The 20373-nt window shown below is 39.0% G+C and overlaps 1 protein-coding gene across 6 annotated transcripts in view; it reads right to left on the minus strand.

Moving 5' to 3' along the window:
* The window catches only part of BICD1 (BICD cargo adaptor 1), a 191313-nt gene that overhangs the window by 15480 nt on the left and 155460 nt on the right, over positions 1 to 20373 (minus strand). For 3 of the 6 annotated variants that reach the window (XM_070410466.1, XM_070410467.1, XM_070410469.1), the window contains exons 6-7: positions 16672 to 16823; positions 13472 to 13679 (exon numbers count right to left, since the gene is read on the minus strand). In XM_070410466.1, the coding sequence (XP_070266567.1) occupies positions 13472 to 13679; positions 16672 to 16823 (360 nt within the window). Of the gene's footprint in view, positions 1 to 12188; positions 12383 to 13361; positions 13680 to 16671; positions 16824 to 20373 lie in introns of those variants that run through there. The other 3 variants (XM_070410465.1, XM_070410464.1, XM_070410468.1) reach the window with 3 other exon arrangements.

Consider the following 20373-nt stretch of genomic DNA (forward strand, 5'->3'; position numbering starts at 1 on the left):
AATATTTCTGGAAAAGACAGAATTGTTGGAACACAAAAACATGTCAGTATAGACAATGCAAAAAAATATTACTAATAAATCTTTAAAAACATTTGGCTCTGCCTTTACATAATGATAACTGTGTATAGTTTATCACACTTTTGGGACACATATTAAAACTGCTTTCAACAATGTAGAATCGAAGCATGACTTGCTAAGAAGAGGGAACATTTTTAGACTTTCTAGTGATTATAAATTAGACCAAGAATGTCAAACTCGCGGCCCGCCGCATGCAGCCCACAACAAATATTTTTGCAGCCCAGCCAATATAACTATGCAAGAAACGTTTTAATAAAAATTTCATAACTTAATTTTTACAATATCCTGTTACACATAATTATTAATAACGAACTATAAGTTCGCTAATGCCTGATTATTATAATCGTGTTGTAATCATTTCCCTTACGTGCCTTACGTGCAGGCGCACCATTTCTCTCCACTAATACTAGCAGCGAATATTTTAGAAGCTGATTGCCATGTCATAGTCTTGGACTGACTTGTTTGGTGTGTGCAACAGGAAATATTTTGCTTTTGGAGAACAAGAGAAATAGGTTTATTTGCATTACATTTATTAATTTGTACAGTTATTCAGTGTCTGGTAAGTTAATGTTCAAGAAAAATATTAATTTTTATTAAATTTTCTGTTATTTTATGTTAACAATTACTCATTTATTTCAGCCCTTTGTATTTAGCATGTCTCTATCAAAATAAACTTACATTTCTATGAAAATTGAAGCTTTTGTTTTTTTGCGGCCCACATAAACTTAAACCTTGTTTATTTGGCCCGTGTTAGCCTTTGAGTTTGACATGCTTGGATTAGACAAAAACTTTCATCTAGCTTTCCATTTTCTGTCCTGAAGAATATCATCTGACTAGCTGGTAAGACAAAGCAATACTCATAATCCATTTTCATTTCAAACCTTGCAAAAAAGAAATATAAAAATGCCTGGTAGCAGATTAATGTTTTGCTCCTGAACAACTTACAATTAAACCACGAGCATGTGTGTAAGCAACAGCCTATGGTAGGAAAGACATGGGAGGTGAGAGGGAGGGTAATGAAATACAGTGGCACCAAGAGGTAAAAGTACATTTTGCTGCCAGATTCTTACACCAATTAAACATCTATTAGAAAATTATCTTTTCTTCAGAAATGACCTTTCCAAGAGCAATGGCACAGAGTGAACTGGCACAGAGTTAACTCAAGGTGGTTTGGTCGTCCGTTCTCCAGCAAGCAAAGTCAAGAACAGCACGTATCAGATAAAGAGCCGCTTATACCTTTGAAATGTCAAGACCAATTCATCATCAAAAAGAAAAGAAAGATAAAGTTAAACAAACTACAACCAAAACCTCCCTCAAAAGATCAATTGCAAAAATATACACCAAAAAAGAAAAATATATGAGACACCACTCAGGGAAATGTGTTTGATTTTCCTGTTTAACATTTCTTTTTTCTGTCATTTAAAAAAAAATCAGTGCTGGAAAATACTCTGAGAGGTTCAGGGCATCCCTTCTATAAAGTGATGGATCTGAAAATTATAGGCTTTCACCAATGTCAGTTGTTTCTTCTTTTCTTTTCTTTTGTTTTTTTAAGACAAGAAGAAAATCTTTATAACACATAACCCACATTTTTGGGGGAGAAACAATTCAGAAACCCCAAAACTAAACCAAGTGTTTCAAAATGTACTATGTCCTCATAAGCAAATTAAACCATAAGTATAGCCCAGTTAAAGGAAAAGCAATATGTTTAAATATTAAATATTTTTTTAAATCCAAGTTCACAAAAGGTGCTGATTCATTTTTCAAAGAAAAGAATAAGGATTTACAATGACAAGCTTTCTAATGTAAAAATATTTGGTTTGTAGAAATTTAACTGAAGCAATGCTATCAGGAATATATTTATTAAAGAAAATAAGATTCACCTCCAGTTTGACAGCCAACTTACCTCTTTTTGCTTGATGTCAAGTCGTGCATAAAAAGAGAAAAAAATGTATGTTTAACTGATTCTACTGTCATCACACAATGGCTTATTCTATAAATACCTACTCAGACTAAGCGACTATACTGTACTTGTTTTCTCTAAGGATCCTGTCAACAGAGGTGGAGCCAAGTCTGCCTGGAAAGCCAGAAATATGTATTTAAGATGAACTAAGCAACATCTGCCTTAGGAAGTCTGTGCCAGGGACCTGGGCACCTTTGGCCGGAGCAAATGGTGCCCCTTTCTACTCTAAATTTCCAATTTCATTTCTTATGATCCCAACTGATTATAGACTGGTTTTCAACTTTTTAGCAAGACATAATATTAAGTGCAATAAAGAATTGAGAGGCGAGGCTCCGTTTAGAACAAAAAATTGATTCGATGAACAGCATCAGAGCAGCAAAAATAGTTCTTCACATGAGCTAAATGTATCGCCTTCAACTAAAAAATGTACCTATCTCATATCCATTCTAAGTAGGTTAAGTTAAAACGACAGTCTGGTTCTAAATCCTTATCCTGCAAAACAAATGCATGTTTTCATATAAATCTTTAGTGAAAATACTTGAAGTCATCGAGGTCGGTTTTTTAATAAAGTTTTTATTTAAAAAATCTGACTGATTGTACACCTTTCCTGCCAATAAAAGAAACTGATGACTGCAAGTTGCAACTATGAGCAAAAAAACCTTGCCTTTTTAAGTAATTATTATAATTATATTCTAAAAATATAATTATAGTCTAATCTAGTCTACCTTTCAAGAACATTCACTGACTCATGCAATGGCAGGAGGGGCAGGTTCAAGAAGCCGTCCCTCAGAAGCGGATCTGAGTTGTGGGCCGGACCCACTGCAGGACATAAGTCACCTAAGCACCACAGCAGAAGAAGAGAGTCCTGGGAGTCCAGGATGCGTAAGGCCAAAACAAGCGTGGCTTTCACGTGCATGGCTCACCAAAACTTTAAAGTTGTGATACTGAGAGTATATCAGTGGCTTTCTTTTTGGCTTAAAGGACAATAAAATTAATAATTAGATGAACAATGGGAAGGAGTAAAGTCAACCATTTTGACTTGTGCTTCTCCTTGCATGCCTTTCAGGCGTAACAAATACACCGTTCACAGGCGACTACAGAGAGGGGTGCGCGGAGGAAGGGACAGAAAGCTGTGCAGCAGGAAAAGGAGAGGGTGGTGGGATGCCGCACTGCAGGGCACACAGCGCACTGTGACTCTTATCTGGTTGGTTAGCTGCACACGTTTGATGACCAGGTCACTTTCAGTAGGTGTCAGCGCTAGGGAACTGCATTGTCACTTTAAAACAAAGGAACCGTTAGCAGCATAGCAAGTGCAAGCTTTCCAGGAGCAGGAGTCCTGCCTGTCATTCGCAAGGTGCTCACAGCCAGAAGTCAGCTCCTCCGCCAGGCCCCGCCCAGCGCCCTCGGAGCCAGAGGAGCTGCAGAACCAGGTGCAGCGCAGCGAGGAGAAGGGTGGGTTCCCAAGCCGTTTATTAATGCGCAGAAGAGTCTGTTTGGCAGCCGTGTTGAAGGGCACCAGAGAAGCGTTTCTGAATTAAATCAGCGGCCCCTGTATCCAGTGTTAACAAACTAGGTCTAGGTTTGGAAGCGGAAGCCCGTCCGTTTTGAGAAGGACACCCAAAGTGTTAGCACACCGCAAGAAGTCAGCGTTCACGCAGAACACTGCTCTTTCCTACCCGGTACAGTCAGTTCATGACACAGGCATATTTTAAAGTGTTCGAAAATATGTTAGATTACAGGGATTTTCCTTGATGGAAGGTATTCTATATGACGCTAAGATAATTTCATATAGTTCTATTTAGAAACATGAGCTCCAGTCCCAGTCATTGAGAGAAAATTTGTATTCATGGAATCAGAGAGTCTCAGAGTTGGGAGAAGGTCCTTCCGTATTTCTTCACTCAGCTGTCCACACATCCTTATAAATAAATGTAAAGGGGATCCTTACAGCCATTAACCTAGAGATTGGCTTCACTGGGTACCTATTGTGGCTTTTTCTTATGTTTTTCTTAGTATTCTTTGTATGTAGAAAAAGTCCCTTTCAAAGCTGCAGTTTGAATATAGCAATCCAGGGAAAGCTTACAAATAATCCGAGGGTTTCTTAGAATAGAGGTTGTTATGTAGTTGCATGAGGCAAACAGTAGGATTCATAGACTAGTGGCAATGGATTGGATCAAATAGTGTAAGCATAGCATAGAGCAGTGATGGCGAACCTTTTGAGCTTGGCGTGTCAGCATTTTGAAAAACCCTAACTTAACTCTGGTACCGTGTCACATATAGAAATTTTTTGATATTTGCAACCATAGTAAAACAAAGACATATTTTTGATATTTATTTTATATACTTAAATGCCATTTAACAAAGAAAAATCAACCAAAAAAATGAGTTCGCGTGTCACCTCTGACACGTGTGTCATAGGTTCGCCATCACTGGCATAGAGGGTGTGGACAGCCATTTCCCCCTGGAATACAATGAGGAGGAGGTCCCCGCTGTCCGCCAGACAGAGTACAGCACTAAAACTCTTATTTGCATGGGGTTGGGGGCCTTTGGGATATAAAGCAAGGCCATGCCAATGGCAGACAGTTGTAGCACCTGATTCCCTGGCACAAAAGATATCAAAGAAACTAAGGGTTAGGTTCTGTAAGTAACTGATTGCAGTTTGGTAGAAAAAGGCTGTTCTCTGGCTTGAGAGTGGGGAGCATACATAGTTAGAAGGTGGTGGGATAACATGTGCCATTTTTTTAAATAAATGGAGCCTCTTTATTACTATGTTTTTTAGAGAGGAAGGGAGAGAGGGAGAGAGAAAGAGAGAGAGAGAAGCATATATCAGTTGACTCCTGTACACACCCTGACCAGGAATTGGGGGGGGAGGGAGGGAGAAACCAAAATAGTAAGAAATGTTTTTAAAAATCTGAAATACACTATTTATAACTCTTTAAAACAGAACTACATGTATAAATGATAAACCACAACAAAGCCATACACTGTAGAAAATTTGGACCAATTACCAGTTAGTAAAAAACTTGAGGATCTCCTGTGTGTGAGGTACAGGGCAAGATCGTAGGGATTAAAAGACCAAGGAGGCAGGATTCCTGCTCAAAAGGAGCTTACAGATTCATGGAGGAATCCGATTAAGATGAACTGTGACTGTGCTGTCTGTCACGGGGCACAGAGGAGGAGCAACTAATTCTGCCTACAGGAGGCCAGGGAACAGAAAAATCTTCATAATCTTTATGTATGTTTTTTAATCCTCAATCATTTTTCCATTGATTTCCATATTTTCCCATTGATATTTAGAGAAAGTGGAAGAGAGAGGGAAAGAAAGAGAGAAATATTAATGTGAGAGAAACACATCGATTGGTTGCCTCCTGCAGGACCCCTGACTAGGGCCCGGGGATACGTACCCTTGACCGGAATCAAACCTGGGACCCTTCAGTCCACAGGCCAACACTCTGTCCACTGAGCCAAACTGGCTAGAACTAATCTTTGTGTATTTACTTACACAATGATAAAACTGGTGTGTAAGACATGCAGCTTAATCCTTTGCAATAGAAAATAAGAAAATCTTAAAAATTCAATATATTTTTTGTATGAAATTAGTTATCTGGATGAAAATCAAAACATTCAGCAATATTTGAGGATACTTAGTATTTATCTAAACAAAGCAAATGTAGAGCTCTTTGAAAAGAAGTTCGATAAATTCCTGTATTTCTCAGTTTTCAATTAGGAATCTGTCACTACAGAGATGCTCAGAATCTAATGAAGAGACACATCTCTCAGATGACATTCTTACATTCTTAACATGGCACATTGCAATGGAAGATCATTCTATACTAAAAGATTTCCTGTAAAAATGAAATTAATGCTTGAAGAAATACTGAAATACATGAAAGGAAATTTGAGGGTGTTGTCTCTTTCTACTGTAAAATGGATCACGGCTAACCCAGAGCAAGTAAGGAAAATACTCTTGCAGCATCTCTAATTTCCTAAAATTTGGAAATCTGATGTAATTTTTAATTGCATACTACACTGAGGCAAGATAGAAAAATGTATTCCTCTACACGTGGGTGGTAATTTTGTGAATTAATATTTTTAAATTAATTTTTGTTTTAGCGGATTCTAAACATGCTCTAGCAGCAGGAAATGCCCAGGAAGAGCTCTGTGGAAGCTACATTACAAGAAAATACCAACCTAAAAAACTACAGATTTCAACAGAATATTGTTCACTCCTGCCACTTCGAGAATTGAATCCTGTGGAAAAACAAAGGATAATGATATGGGGAACTGGGACACAAATAGATGTAAAAGCCTCTATAGGATAATACTGTAGGGGGGAAACCCCACTGAGGTAGTCAGTTCAGAAAGTAAATTCAAAGAGCTCCATGGACTGAGCTCCTTCCACATACAAACCACCGGAAGATGACGAAGTAGAGGCAGTTAGATGAGGTTGTGTGTACCTGGGACACGCTGGTTTTCACACATAGTTGGACTTCTCTAACTTCAGATTCATGTAAACATTCACGTTCCTCACAGTTTTGATTCTGAGTTTTCACCACCTGTCATCTGCGTATTTCATTAATCTCTGTACATACTTCTTTACCTTTGGTGTTACCCACATCTAATCTATTCCCTCCTTGCTGTCAGGGTGATATTACATGACAAAAATCTGGTCTTGCCCAGCCAGTGTGGCTCAGTGGTTGAGGGTTGACCTATGAACCAGGAAGTCATGGTTCGATTTCTGGTCAGGGCATATGCCTGGTTCGCTGGTTCGATCCCCAGTGTGGGTCATACAGGAGACAATCCATCGATGATTCTCTCTCATCATTGATGTTTCTTTCTCCCTCTCCCTTTCTCTCTGAAATCAATAAAGGTATATTTTTTAAAAATCTGGTCTTATTCTTAACACTCTGCCCACAGAATAAAGTCTGCTTTCACAAAACTGGCCTCTGTTTTCAGACCCCTGCCCTCCTTTCCAGTCTCATTTCCCATCACTTCCAAGTCCTGCCCCAGTTTCTAGCCCCACGCTCATGACCTTTGCACAAGTTGGCCTGCTTTCTTATAAGGCTTTTCTCCTGATCCACACCTGCACCCCTACTAGTTCTAGTCACCTTTCATGACCACTGCTCTTCCAGGAGGATTCTCCTAAGCACCCTAACTCCTCTATTATCCCAAGAACAGCCATTAACATCATTACTTATTTACCTATCTAACTCCCATACCAGATTATGAGTTTCTTAAATAAAAGGGGTAGAGTTTTACTGGAATATCATTATCTCAAGAGCCAAGAAAAGGGCCTGACATATAGCAGGTGCTCATACATTTTGTTAAATTTTAACAAGTGAGTGAATGAGCAAATGGGTTAATGAAGAAACAAACATAGCTTTGGCACATGGTTAAGAATATAGGTTTTACAATATAACAAACACATAAACAAATGTCTACTTGTTTGAATGCAGTGAAATGTAAAGGCAACTTTCACTAATGAACATGTTCGTGTCTACTGTTGACTCTACATCCAAAGGTGTGATTATGTACCCAAGGGTAAGACCTTCTGTTAGCTGCTTTAAAATCAGTAAAGTCTAAAATAGCATAGAAAAATTTTTTCAGATTTCAAAACAATACCATTCTTTCCTACTGGTGATGTTGTCAGAGAAAGAGAGGGAGGAAAAGAGAGGAGTAGGAAAGGGCAGAGGGAATTGAAACCTAGGAAGGAAACATTCAGGAAGAAAAGCTCCTGCGTGGGAGACACAGTGTGAGAGTGAATTGCTTGGGCTATTCCTTCACAAAGAGAGCCCAAACTTGCTTTTGCAAGTCTGAGATTCCTTGTTTATCCTGTACAAGCAATGTAGTTAGGTCTTTACTACAGAAGTAATATCACTTGCCTATGAATTACAGAGATACCTTGTACATATTCTGGTAGACCACTTTTAATTATTGATTAAATGTGTGGTTATTACTATGTAGGCCTTGGTGGTTAAGGCATTGAGATAAAATGTTGGCTACAGCATTTTATAGCCAATGATTTTATGAAGATACTAGAGGCCTGGTGCACGAATTCGTGCACAGGTGGGGTCCCTTGGCCTGGCTGCCAATTGTGGCTCACCAGCCAGGGGGAGGGACCATGGGAGGTTGGCCAGCTGCAGGAGGTTGGCTGTGGGAGCACAGTGACCACCAGGGGGAAGCTCCTGTGTTGAGCATCTGCCCCCTGGTGGTCAGTTAGCGTCACAGCAACTGGTCGTTCAGTCGACCAGTTGTAATGGTCGCTTAGGCTTTTATATATATAGATACTATCCGCTGCCTGATTGCAAACTCATTGGTGACAATAGGGTTCCTTTTTTTTAAATCCTCACCCGAGGGTATTTTTTTCATTGCTTTTTAGAGAGAGTGGAAGGGAGAGAGGAAGGGGGAGGAGAGAGAGAAAGAGAGAGAGAGAGAGAGAGAGAGAGAGAGAAACATCAATGTGAGAGAGACACATCCACTGGTTGTCTCCTGAATGGTCCCTGCAACTTAGATATGTGCCCTTAACTGGGAATCAAACCTGCGACCGTTTGTTGGAGCCAACCCTCTCACCACTGAGCCATGGCGGTCAGGGCGGGTCCCTCTTGATTCCAGTGCATCAAAGCTGTTAGATATGTGTGGGAGGACCTGGAGTTTGTACATCAGGATAAGGATAAAGTCAAGAATAAAAAAGCCAACAAGCCATGCGCAGAAACAGAATTTCAGAGGCCGAGGCAGCAGAGACTGAGCCAAAGCTAAAGGCAAGGGCCAAAATTTTCCTGTAAAAGGTTGTAAATCAATTAGTACAAAGTACTAATCAATTAGTACAAAACATTCTTCTAATTTTTAAGATCCATGCCCCATCCTAGAGTTGATTCTCCAAAAATTAAGAAATTGTGCCTTGAAGAAGATGGGGCTTGCTGCTGACCATCGCATAGAAATATCTCTTATATATGGTAAATAATATTTTACATTCTGTGCCTTAAAATAGTTTTAAATATATTTTTATTGATTTCAGAAAGAAAGGGAGAGGGAGAGAGAGAAACAACAATGATGAGAGAGAATCATTGACCAGCTGCCTCCTGCATGCCCCATATTGGGGATCAAGACCTCAACCCAGCCATGTGTCCTGACTGGGAATTGAACCGTGACTTCCTGGTTCATAGGTCAATGCTCAACTACTGAGCCACGCCAGCTAGGCTGTTCCTTAAAATTTTAAATGTGATTTATAGCTCTATCAATTCTTCAACCAAAGGAGCTAAACTAATTTAATTTCATTTTATTGATTTAATTATTTCAATGATCCTAAATAGAAAAACAACCCATGAATGTGCTTATTAGACTAATTTAAATTACCTGAAAAGATATATTAAAAATACATTTTAGAAGGTTTACCAAAAACCATTCTGATAAATTAACAGTGAATCGTCCTTTAAAAATGATGACTATATATTGTTACTAGCCATTAACTTTTATAATAATCAATAACATAAATTTACAAATAAAAAATACTCATAAAATTGATTACTTCCCATGGGTTTAAGATATTTCTTGCATAGAACCTACGATTGGTTATATATGGCATATTTTTCTTTTCTCAGCCTAATTAAAATATTTTATATAGTAAAAACATCATAAATAATGTTTACTACATCTTATCCAATATAGTTCAGTGTATGAAAAAGAACATATAGTCAATAATGCAAATATTTTTATAAGCTACAATTTGGTATAGACAGTTACTCAGTTTCTACAGTAATTCATTTAACTGGAACCTTTTAGAAAATGCTGCTGGATTGATCTAAGAATTTATTAGGGGCGAATCTGGTTGATTTCATGATATACAATCAAAAATTCCTTGGGATATATTAACAACTTTACTTACTCCCCACTTTTACTATTAACTTCAAATAAATTATTAAAAATAAAGTTTATCAAACATGATGATAATCTATTTGTTGTCATGAAAGTGCTTCTCTGGCCTAAGGGTGATTCTGAATTTCACATTATTTGTATCTTTAATCTTGCATATAGCAATAATTTCTAAGTCCAATGTCATTTTCTGGTTATTCTAAACTAAACAGTTTAAGACAACATAATGGTACTCTCATTCACGTATGTTTACGAGCCTTAGAGTTGCAAGATGTGTAGTGTGTATAAAGAATCAGACTGTGTGAAAATGAGAAAAATGTTTTGTGGGGCTTTTACTACATTGATACACCCTTTGTGACAGCAATACCAAAATGGAGCAAACACATACAGAAGTTCATACTATTAACCCAGTGATCTCACTCAAGAAAAAATTGAATCGATGAGGAGTGGGAAGCATGAGGATATTCTCAGTGGTATTCTACAATATGATAAATAATGGAAAACTATCTCAGCGGTTAACAAGAGAGGAAGTAGTGATTAATGTGATAACATCTACATAAAATGTATGACACAACCTTTAAAAATAAGACTAGGCAGCATGGAAAAGCTTATGATATAATGTTAATGGTTTCCACAATGTAATGACAATAACATAAAACATATATTCATGAATACAATGATCAAATAGTCATATACAAAATGAAAATAGTTATTGTTCATCTTTATTATTAATTCTTAATCATACTGAGATGACACCTTTAAAATTAAAATACTAGGCTTACTCATTAATTATATAATTTCTTTTCTAAGTCCTAGTAGACAGTGCTACTCAACCTATGTGGAACACTGAAAAGACTTTTGGGGTTTTATTCAAGTTAAGTGTCCTAATGGATCCTTACCATGTTGGTAATTCACAGGTACTTCAAGGTACCTCCCAGTGGGGTCTAAAACAATAGGAAATGAGCTGTGGATGTAGAAACACCCAAGGAGTTGTTGCCTTTTTTTTTTTTTTTAGATGTACATTTTGACTTTCAGGCTCTTCCAACTCATTGTCACTATCGGTTTCCTCAAACATTCTTAGAATGTTAAACATGTACTGTAAATTTCCACACATCTTTTCATCCCAATCAATAGGCTGCTTCATGAATCAGATAAGGAAAGTATTAGAGATCCAAAGGCTGAGGTTTCCAAAAAGCAATTAAGGTAAAATTGAAGTAAATTAAGTAGGAGTAAATTAATTAAATTAAGAAGTAAATTGGAGGAAGAAAAAAAAAAAAAGCTGAGGCAAAAGTGGGAAACTCAAAGGCTACAGCAGGGACCAGACGTTAACAGAAACGAGTCCAGCAGGCTGGGTGCAAGTGATAGGGGGGAAAGGGGCGGTGGCCACTGCAAAGCTGGCCCTGTTTAAAAGCAGCAACCGGACCACAGTCCTAACAGGTTGCTGACATGCATGAAGCAGACCAAGCAGACCCAGGGCTGCCAGATATTCAGAATCGTTCAAGGGAGACCAGAAATGTAGATGCCCACGTGAAATCTCTGTGTTTCTGTTGACAACTAACTTAACCAATTTTAATTTTTCATTCCCTGAAGAGCCAAATAATGGATGCCCGTGGGCTTGTTTTGCTCCATGGGCTTCCTTGTGTGCTCCCTCTGTTATCTTTATTTGCCAGAAGTCACGTTTTCAATCGAGGCCCTTCACAGGCCAAAGAAAAAGAAAAATGCAAAATGGTGAAGCTGTAGTAACTTGTGAGCATATGGGCTCACAAACTGCAAGAACAGCACCATAAGACTTGAATGTTCCTGAGGAGCAAAACCTCGGAGGATTTTACTTTTATTTGTCTGTAATAATTGAGGAAACATTCTGAGTCACTACAAAAAGGAAATTAGCCCCAGGGGCTTTTTGTTAAGAACGAAACAACAAGTTTTGACCAAGATGGAATTGCTAGGAGCTACCAAATGGCAAATAGGATGCAGGTGTGTGTCCTGCTTGGCACCAGCCTATGGCAAGCTTCCAGTTACCTATCCTGTTCCCTCCAACTCTCATTTTCCATCCTCGGCGGCTAAAAGGAAGTCCCTGGAGACTCCTCAGGACGGGTGGTCTGGCCGAGGAAAGGAGGACCCAGGAGGCTACGTGTAAAGGTGTTCTCAGTGGAGAGGTAGGAATTTCCCCCGTCATCAAAGTGAGGCTCTGTGGATGGGTGGGCAGGAGTGGCTGGAAGGGAGGAGAGAGCTGTCTACTCAACTCATCATTTGCGTCACATGCACTCAAGGAAAAAATGTTTACCTGGTGGAGCCACCGTTAACCTTTTTTCCTTGCTGAGCCGGTGCCCTTGGATGAATTCACTCATGGAAGGGGGGCCCTTCAGAAGAAATGACTCTGTGGAGGTGGGGTCAGGGGGAACTCTTAATAAAGTCTGTAGGTAGGAAGCCCCTGAAGTCCTGGGACGGCTCTGATCACAAAGGGAAGGTGAAAATTGTCTTGCAGGAGATCCAAGAAAATACATATAGGAAACAAAAAAGTTTTACTTTAATTACCTTTCAAAGCCTCACCAGTGACAACATTACTTATATTGGCATTTAATTTTTTTAACATGTAAATCAAGATTTTTTTTTTGCTAATTGCTTCGTTTCCACACCAGGATACAACCCCATTTAGAAACTGTATTGGAAACTTCGAAAGAAATTTATTATAGTTAGTTTGAACCACAAATAAGAAAATATGGCTATAATTTGATTTCTTACTGAAAGCTCCTAAAATGAAAATCTTACTATTAACTGAAAATAGAGGGTAAGTAATTCAACATCCAGGACTCGGGGGAAAAGGTCAGAAAAGCCACTGACAACCTTACAGGTGATTTCTTGGAGCAATATCCACATACCAAATGAAAATGCACAAACACCTGCTTTAAAGAAAAGGACTATACACATTCCATCCCACTTTACCTAAATGTAGACATCTCCTTTAGTCAGCCATCAGTTTTGGTAACACAAACAAAAGTTCCCTCAGCGAACATATCCATATCCTTGCCCCATTAAAGAGAATGCCCCATTAAAAGCACCATTACCAGAGGTACAATGATTTTTAAAATGACCATCCATGTAAAATACAGCATCCTTCTTAATATCCATCTTTTATCCACTAATTTTTAGGCTGGAGGTAAGGGAGAGGTATATTTGTGTGTATAAGAAACAGCAAAAATGTTGACAGACACAAAAGTTATTTTATGGTTAATTAAGAGGTGGGTGTGAGGGACAGAAATGAGTAAATAAATATAATTATCAAACATTTTTGATTTAAAAAAAAAACAACCAACATTAGCAAGGCCCATTTATACACCCACTCCCAGTTTTTCTCTTCCTTCCCTTCCTCCATCCTCCACAATAAGAACACATCAATTTTTGCAGTTAACTAACATCTGGCCACTGCACCACACTATGAAGATTGCTGCATGCATACCTTTTCCTCTGAGTGCCACTGCTGCCCCGAATGATGGGTGTCTGTGGGCCCTGACTATGCAGGAGGTAAGTGTCTATGGTGGGCACGATGCCTGAGGCCTCCCCACTTACTTTAGGGCTGCCGATCTTGCTCTTTCCAAATTTGCCTTTGCTGCGTCTCGACTGCTCATGGTCAAATTCTAAGTCCTCCAGCCGCTGGGTCAGGGCAAGTTTTTGCTGGATAGCCATTCGTAACAAAGTATTTAGAGTCTTCTTCTCGTCCTCTGCGGCTGCTAACTGTCTCTGCATCTCATCCAACTGTGTGACATACTCATCACATCTGGAACCAAAACAGAAACATGGTCAGGAGAAAAACCTGGGCGAAACTGAAGTCGGATTTCAATGAAAAAGGAATGGATTTTACTGGAACACGCTGGTCTTCTTAGAGCAGAATCAAGGTAACCTACTCTAGCAGAAAATTAGAAACAGTAGAGCAGGCTCCATAATTGATGGTTCACCTACACCATGGAGTACATATGGGGACATTCTTTTTAAAAAAAAAATATTTTTTATAGATTTCAGAGAGGAAGGAAGAGAGAGAGAGATAGAAACATCAATGATGAGAGAAAATCATTGATCAGTTGCCTACTGGGGATTGAGCCCACAACTGGGGCATCGAACGGTGACTTCCTGGTTCATAGGTCAACACTCAGCCAAGGAGCCACACTGGCTGGGCTGGGGACATTCTTAATAGGTGACGTCTTAAACCCCTTATTGTGGGGGCTGCTGCATGGTGACACAGGATTAAGAAGGAAAGTCTCAGGCAGAGTGCATAGCATCTTAGGTGAGTTACAGGTGGCTTTTTTTATTGTATGATGTGTTCTTCGGAGGAGTGTGACAAGTTTGTTATAGGCTATGCCTGTAACATGCAAAAGAATAATAATGTTTGTAAAGAAAACATTTCCTTCTTTATCTATATTTATAGGTTCTATTTTAATAACTTTTTAAAAAAAATATTTTATTTATTTTTTTACAGAGAGGAAGGGAGAGGGATAGAGAGCCAAAACATAGATGAGAGAAACACGGATCAGCTGCCTCCTGCACACTTCCCACTGAGGATGTGCCCGCAACCAAGGTACATGCCCTTGACTGGAATCAAACCTGGGACCCTTGAGTCCGCAGGCCGACGCTCTATCCACTGAGCCAAATATAGGTTCTATTTTAATTGAATATAGATTGCAGCTGCCACTGCAAGCAGATTTGTTTGAATTAGAAACCTGAGTCTTTTCAATGATTTCTCAACCAGATGATTAAGCAATAAGTGTCAAAGAAAGCCAAGATGAGCCTAGGATTTGTGCTGCAGCAGGAAGATATGCTCATTGGTATTTTATCCCATCAAAGGTAAAACCTGAGCACACATACAGTTGGGAGAAAGAATCCTACATAATAAAAGCGTAATATGCTAAGTGTTCGACCTATCAGTTGACTGTTCGGTCAACCGCTTGACCAGTCGCTATGATGTGCACTGACCACCAGGGGGCAGACACTCCGACCAGTAGGTTAGCTTGCTGCTGGGGTCTGGCTGATTGGGACTGGGAGAGAGGGTCGGACATGCCCTGGAGCCCTCCTGCAGCCCCTCCCCACCGGCCGGCCCCCATGGCCCCAATCAGGACTGGACAAGATGGCCCAGATTGCCGGCCAGGCTGAGGGACCCCACCCATGCACAAATTCGTGCACTGGGCCTCTAGTTATTCACATAATTAGAGTTTTTTCTGAGTTTATTTACCCACTAAGATAATAATACTAACAAGTACTTTTTATGTACCAATAGATAGATAGTGACTTTGTGGAGTAGTCCAAAATGTATTGTACACACTTTGCAATCAGCACAAACCTTATGGCATTTTAAAGAAAAAAACAGACCCTATAGTGAAAGAACTTGAGATCTGGGTGGGTCCCCATTTTCTTTAACCTTGAATGTCAAGAAATATGCAGCGATATCATAAGAAAATCCAGGGCTTAGTAAAATACAATGTGAATTTCAGGATCCTGGATTTATTTTAATTGGTTAGATAACAATAGTTTTAAAAATACTATGGAGTAAATAAGGCAATTACTACCCCCAAAATAAGACAAATTTCTGTGAAAATGCACTATTTGGGGGAAATAATTCTTATATAAACCAGATTCAGACTTTTTATGTCCCTTTAAAAAGGTTTGATTTCTTTTTCAAAGAGGAAATTTGTGTTCTTGATTTTACACATCATCCTGATTGGTTTCTTTCATCAGTGAGGGGTATGTGCACCATCCGAATTCTCTATCCTGCCTCCCCTCACAGTGGCCAGAGGTGCATTTATTCTCCCCAAACTCTTATGCTTCAGTTCCCCACACCCCTGGGGTCCATCGGGCACTCAGCGTCCTCACTGCCATCTCTGAGAGTCAATCACAGAATACAAGCCTGAGCCTTTCTCTCCTGACACCCCAAGAAAGCTGAGCAGATTCCCAGGCTAAACCCAGGATTTTGTTTTATACTTATATCAGCTACATGTAAATTATTTAATGAATCTGCAAATAAAGGCATAGTGATGCTTTGTGAACTTTGTATCAAGTTTGCATCATATAAGATATATAACTGTTTTTATTTTGGCAATAAATTGTGACAGCAAAAAAAGGTCACATATTGAGAAACTCAGGATTTCAAATGCCTTGAATCAACAGATTCTTAATAATCACTTCAAGTTTAAAAACAAAATACAGTGGCACCACATAATGAAGAAAGGTGGGAGGGTAGTAATTAATAAGTATCTAATGACTTGGGCAATGTCAAAATTTGGTGATATAATTACACTTTAAAAGTTATATTTTCATCAGTGTATTTAAGTCTAAGTAATTAGCTGGTATGATGAATATTAATCTTCATTATAATGGTATCTTTCTCATACAATTTATTAATGATAAGCACTTTGGTGATAGTGAATTTCAGTGGTGATATTTAGCTACTTTAGCAAGTAGGACTTTTCCCCTTGTTGGAGATTTCTTTTGTGTGTTCTAATTCTTTTGGGTACATAAGTTCTATTGTAAATATTAAAAAAAAATAGAAAAAATGTCTCTTGTATTAATATTTAAAAATACTTCTGTGTAAAGGAATTGCTTGATCCAGTGTGTCCAGTAGAGGGCTCTGGAAAACAGCACGAGAGCTCGTATCAGGTTTGTCAGAGTGGAATCTCTCCTTTTTTTACAACTTACACACTCAGGATGCAGGAAGATACCCATGTAAATTTCAAAGTCTTCCCCCATGTACCACACCTAATTGCGGAAGAAAAAACAATTACCTTGTTGCAAACATTGCTCTCAGGGATGAGAAAGTTGCTGCATCTTCTTTCAGAGCCTTCAGTTCATTTCTAAGTTTCGTCATCGTTTCAGTCACCATTGCTTTCTCATTTTCATATTTGTTCTTGAGATTAGCTAGTGCCACCTCAGCTGTCTAAAGTGGAAAAATCACAATGCTTACAACTTTCATATCAGGAAAATCTATCACAGAGATTTCTTCATGCTGGGAGTATTACTTTCTTTCATAAACGGAGTGAAATGGACTTGGTTATCCTATCTAATAATAGACAAACATGGTAATTGACCATACCTTCGCTACACCTCCCATTGGCTAATCAGCGTGATATGCAAATTAACCCAACCAAGATGGTGGCCGGCAGCCACGCAACTGAAGCCAGCAGAAGGCTTGCTTGCTCCAGTGATGGAGGAAGCCAAGGTTCCCCGCCTGCCGCGGCCCAGCTCTGAGCTCCGAAAGCAACAAAGTTTCAATTACAGAAGCTAAACAAACCCCAGATACCTGCTTTCAGCAGGCCGTGGCCACAGAGCTGGAGCAAGCAGGAGCCGGCTCTTAGCTCCAGTGACGGCAACAAAGTTTCAATTATAGAAGGTAAATAAATCCCAGAATAAAAAAGAAAAAGAAAAAAAGGAGAGGCTGGGAGCTTCAGTCGCCGGCCAGCCTGAAAACGGCCCTCAGCCCCACACCCAGACTGACCAGGCACCCAAGCAGGACCCCCACCCTGATCCGGGACACCCTTCAGGGCAAACCAGCCAGCCCCCACCTGTGCACCAGGCCTCTATCCTATATAGTAAAAGGGTAATATGCAAACTGACCCTAACAGCAGAAAGACTGGGAATGACTGGTCACTATGACACACACTGACCACCAGGGGACACATGCTCAATGCAGCAGCTGCCCTCTGGTGGTCAGTGCGCTCCCACATGGGGGAGCTCTGCTCAGCCACAAGCCAGGCTGATGGCTGCCAGTATGGCGGTGGTGGTGGGAGCCTCTCCTGCCTCCTCAGCAGCGCTAAGGATGTCCGACTGCAGCTTAGGTCTGCTCCCCGCTGGCAAGTGGACATCCCCCGAGGGCTACCGGGCTGCCCAGAGGGATGTCTAATTGCCAGCTTAGGCCCAATCCCCCGGGGAGCAGGCCTAAGCCAGCAGGTGGTCATCCCCCGAGGGGTCCCAGACTGCGAGAGGGCACAGGCCAGACTGAGGGACTCCCCCCCCGCCCCCGAGTGCACAAATTTTTGTGCACCGGGCCTCTAGTATTTTATATAAACATAGGTATGTATTTTGGACTTAAGGCAGTTTTCCTTTAATGTCAAAACGTGTTGTGAATCCATGTGGTGAAATTGCCCTAGAAGCCAGCCATGAACCTGAGTCAGTATTAAGAGCAAAGGCAATGATAGTTCAGTAAATATTTAACGCAGATTGTTGAGAGTGTAGGGTTTTCAGACATGAAGAAGCCAAAATGAAACTTTACACAAGAAGAATTTTATCAAGGAAAAGTTAGGGGGAAAGTACTGCTTCCAACTGAAATGTAATAGAACTCAAATATTCTTGTGTCACCTGAGTCTGGGGGCCTGAAACAAACAGAATAAAAGATGTAGGCCAAGCATGTCAAACTTGCGGCCTGCAGGCCGCATGCAGTCTACAACGAATATTTTTGCGGCCCAGCCAATATAACAGTATGCAAGAAACGTTTTAATAAAAATTTTGTCACTTAATTTTTACAATATGCTTTTATACATGATTGTTAATAAAGAACTACAAAGTTCGCTGACTGATTACTATAATCGTGTCTCATTCATTTCCCTTACACGCCTTAAGTGTAGGCGCACCATTTCTCTCCACTAATACTAGCAGCGAATATTTTAGCAGCCGATTGCTATGTCATAGTCTTGGACTGACTTGTGTGCAACAGGAAATATTTCACTTTTGGAGAACAAGAAAAGTAGGTTTATTTGCATTATGCTTATTAATTTGTGCAGTTATTCAGTGTCTGGTAAGTTAATGTTCAAAAAAATATTAATTTTTATTAAAATGTATTATTTTATGCTAACGATTACTCATTTATTTCAGCCCTTTGTATTCAGCATGTCTCTATTGAAACAAATTGATGTTTCTATAAAAATTGAAGCTTTTGTTTTTTTGTGGCCCACATAAACTTAAATCTTGTTTATTTGGCCTGTGTTAGCCTTTGAGTTTGCTATGCTTGATGTAGGCCATTGCAATTTATGATGAGTACATAAACTATCAATCCATATTTTATGTTTAAGGAAAAAAATTAACAAGAACCAATGATTTTTGATGGCTTTGCATACAACTTCTTCAAAACAGTGAACTATAGTCAAAATTAATAATCAAATTTTAATAATCAGATAACAATAAAAATAATCAAATTTGAATAGTCAAATTTTAGTCTTCACAATCCCCATAAAAGCAAAAATTCCAAAATGGTGAATGAATTGAAATATTTATTTGAATTTGGGCATGTCTGAAGTTCTAAGAATAAGTAGTGTTTCAAATTGAGAACTAGCCTGACACATGGCAGGAAGTAAAACTTAAAAATGTTGAGTGACTCTATTAATGAAATGAATGTATATTTAGGGACTGTCTGTTAGGTGCATAGCACATGATATGCATATAGAAGCCAAACTGGAAACATACCATTTTTACAAACTGCTAACTACAGCTTTCAGGCTGTGTAAAAATATTCAATACTAATGAAAAAGTCCCTTACTAATGAAAAAAAATCCATTACTAATATGATTTCCCAGGAAGACTATCCTGGTTTTTAACATTTCTTTTTGTGCTTGAAATGGACAACTTCAGTTTTCTTAAGCAAAGCACAACTTCTATGGAGGTAAATGGATTCTTTTTTAATTAAAACAATGTTGGGATGGGGTAGTTTGTTCATGTTTTGATTATAAAGTAGTTCCTTATTAGTTTTGATTGAATTTAAATTCAAATTGAAATGAGAAATTACTCATAAAATAGTTCAATATGCCCTGTAGTGCTATCGCTTAGTGGAATCTTCAGAAATATTATAAATTCAGAAAATTGTTTGGAATGCAGAAGTTGACCTGGGGGAATGGCCGTTTTAAATTTTTAAAAATAAATTATACACATATTCATTTAGAACAGATAGTTAAGTTTAAGTTGTGCAAATGCAGATGTAACAAATTTGTAAGCATATGGAGCCATGTGGTCAGTTAACTAAGGAGAGCTGAGTGGCAAGGGTGAGTGGGGGGAACGACAGAAAAACAAGATCTGAAATAGAAGTACAAAGTTATTTATTATTTGTGAGAAATGCCCCCAAGGGATTCAGCATTGTTGATTTATTTGTCCACAGACTGTACAACACTTTTTCAGAATTAAGTAATTCTAAGTGTCTATATATAACCCATTAGTACATTTGTTGGCATCAGTAGCATTTGCTATATCCTTCAAACACTCCCAAAGTGTACTTTCTAAATAAAAATCTTGTTTCTAGCCACAGAGACCTTCAAAATATATGTCTTTCTATTCTGTGCCTCTACCGCCTACTGTTCTTTCTGTCTGGAATTATTTCCTCCTCTTTTACAAAACAACTCCTCGTCCTTTAAGAACAGACACAAGAATAATTCCTTCTATGAAGTTTTCTCGAACTCTTCTAAAAGACATTAGTTACTTCCTCTGCAATGTTCCCATAACTCAAT

The sequence above is a fragment of the Myotis yumanensis genome, unplaced genomic scaffold, assembly GCF_028538775.1.
Source record: "Myotis yumanensis isolate MYYU_CA2020_CCGP unplaced genomic scaffold, mMyoYum1.0.hap1 SCAF_3, whole genome shotgun sequence".
Taxonomy (NCBI): Eukaryota; Metazoa; Chordata; class Mammalia; order Chiroptera; family Vespertilionidae; genus Myotis; species Myotis yumanensis.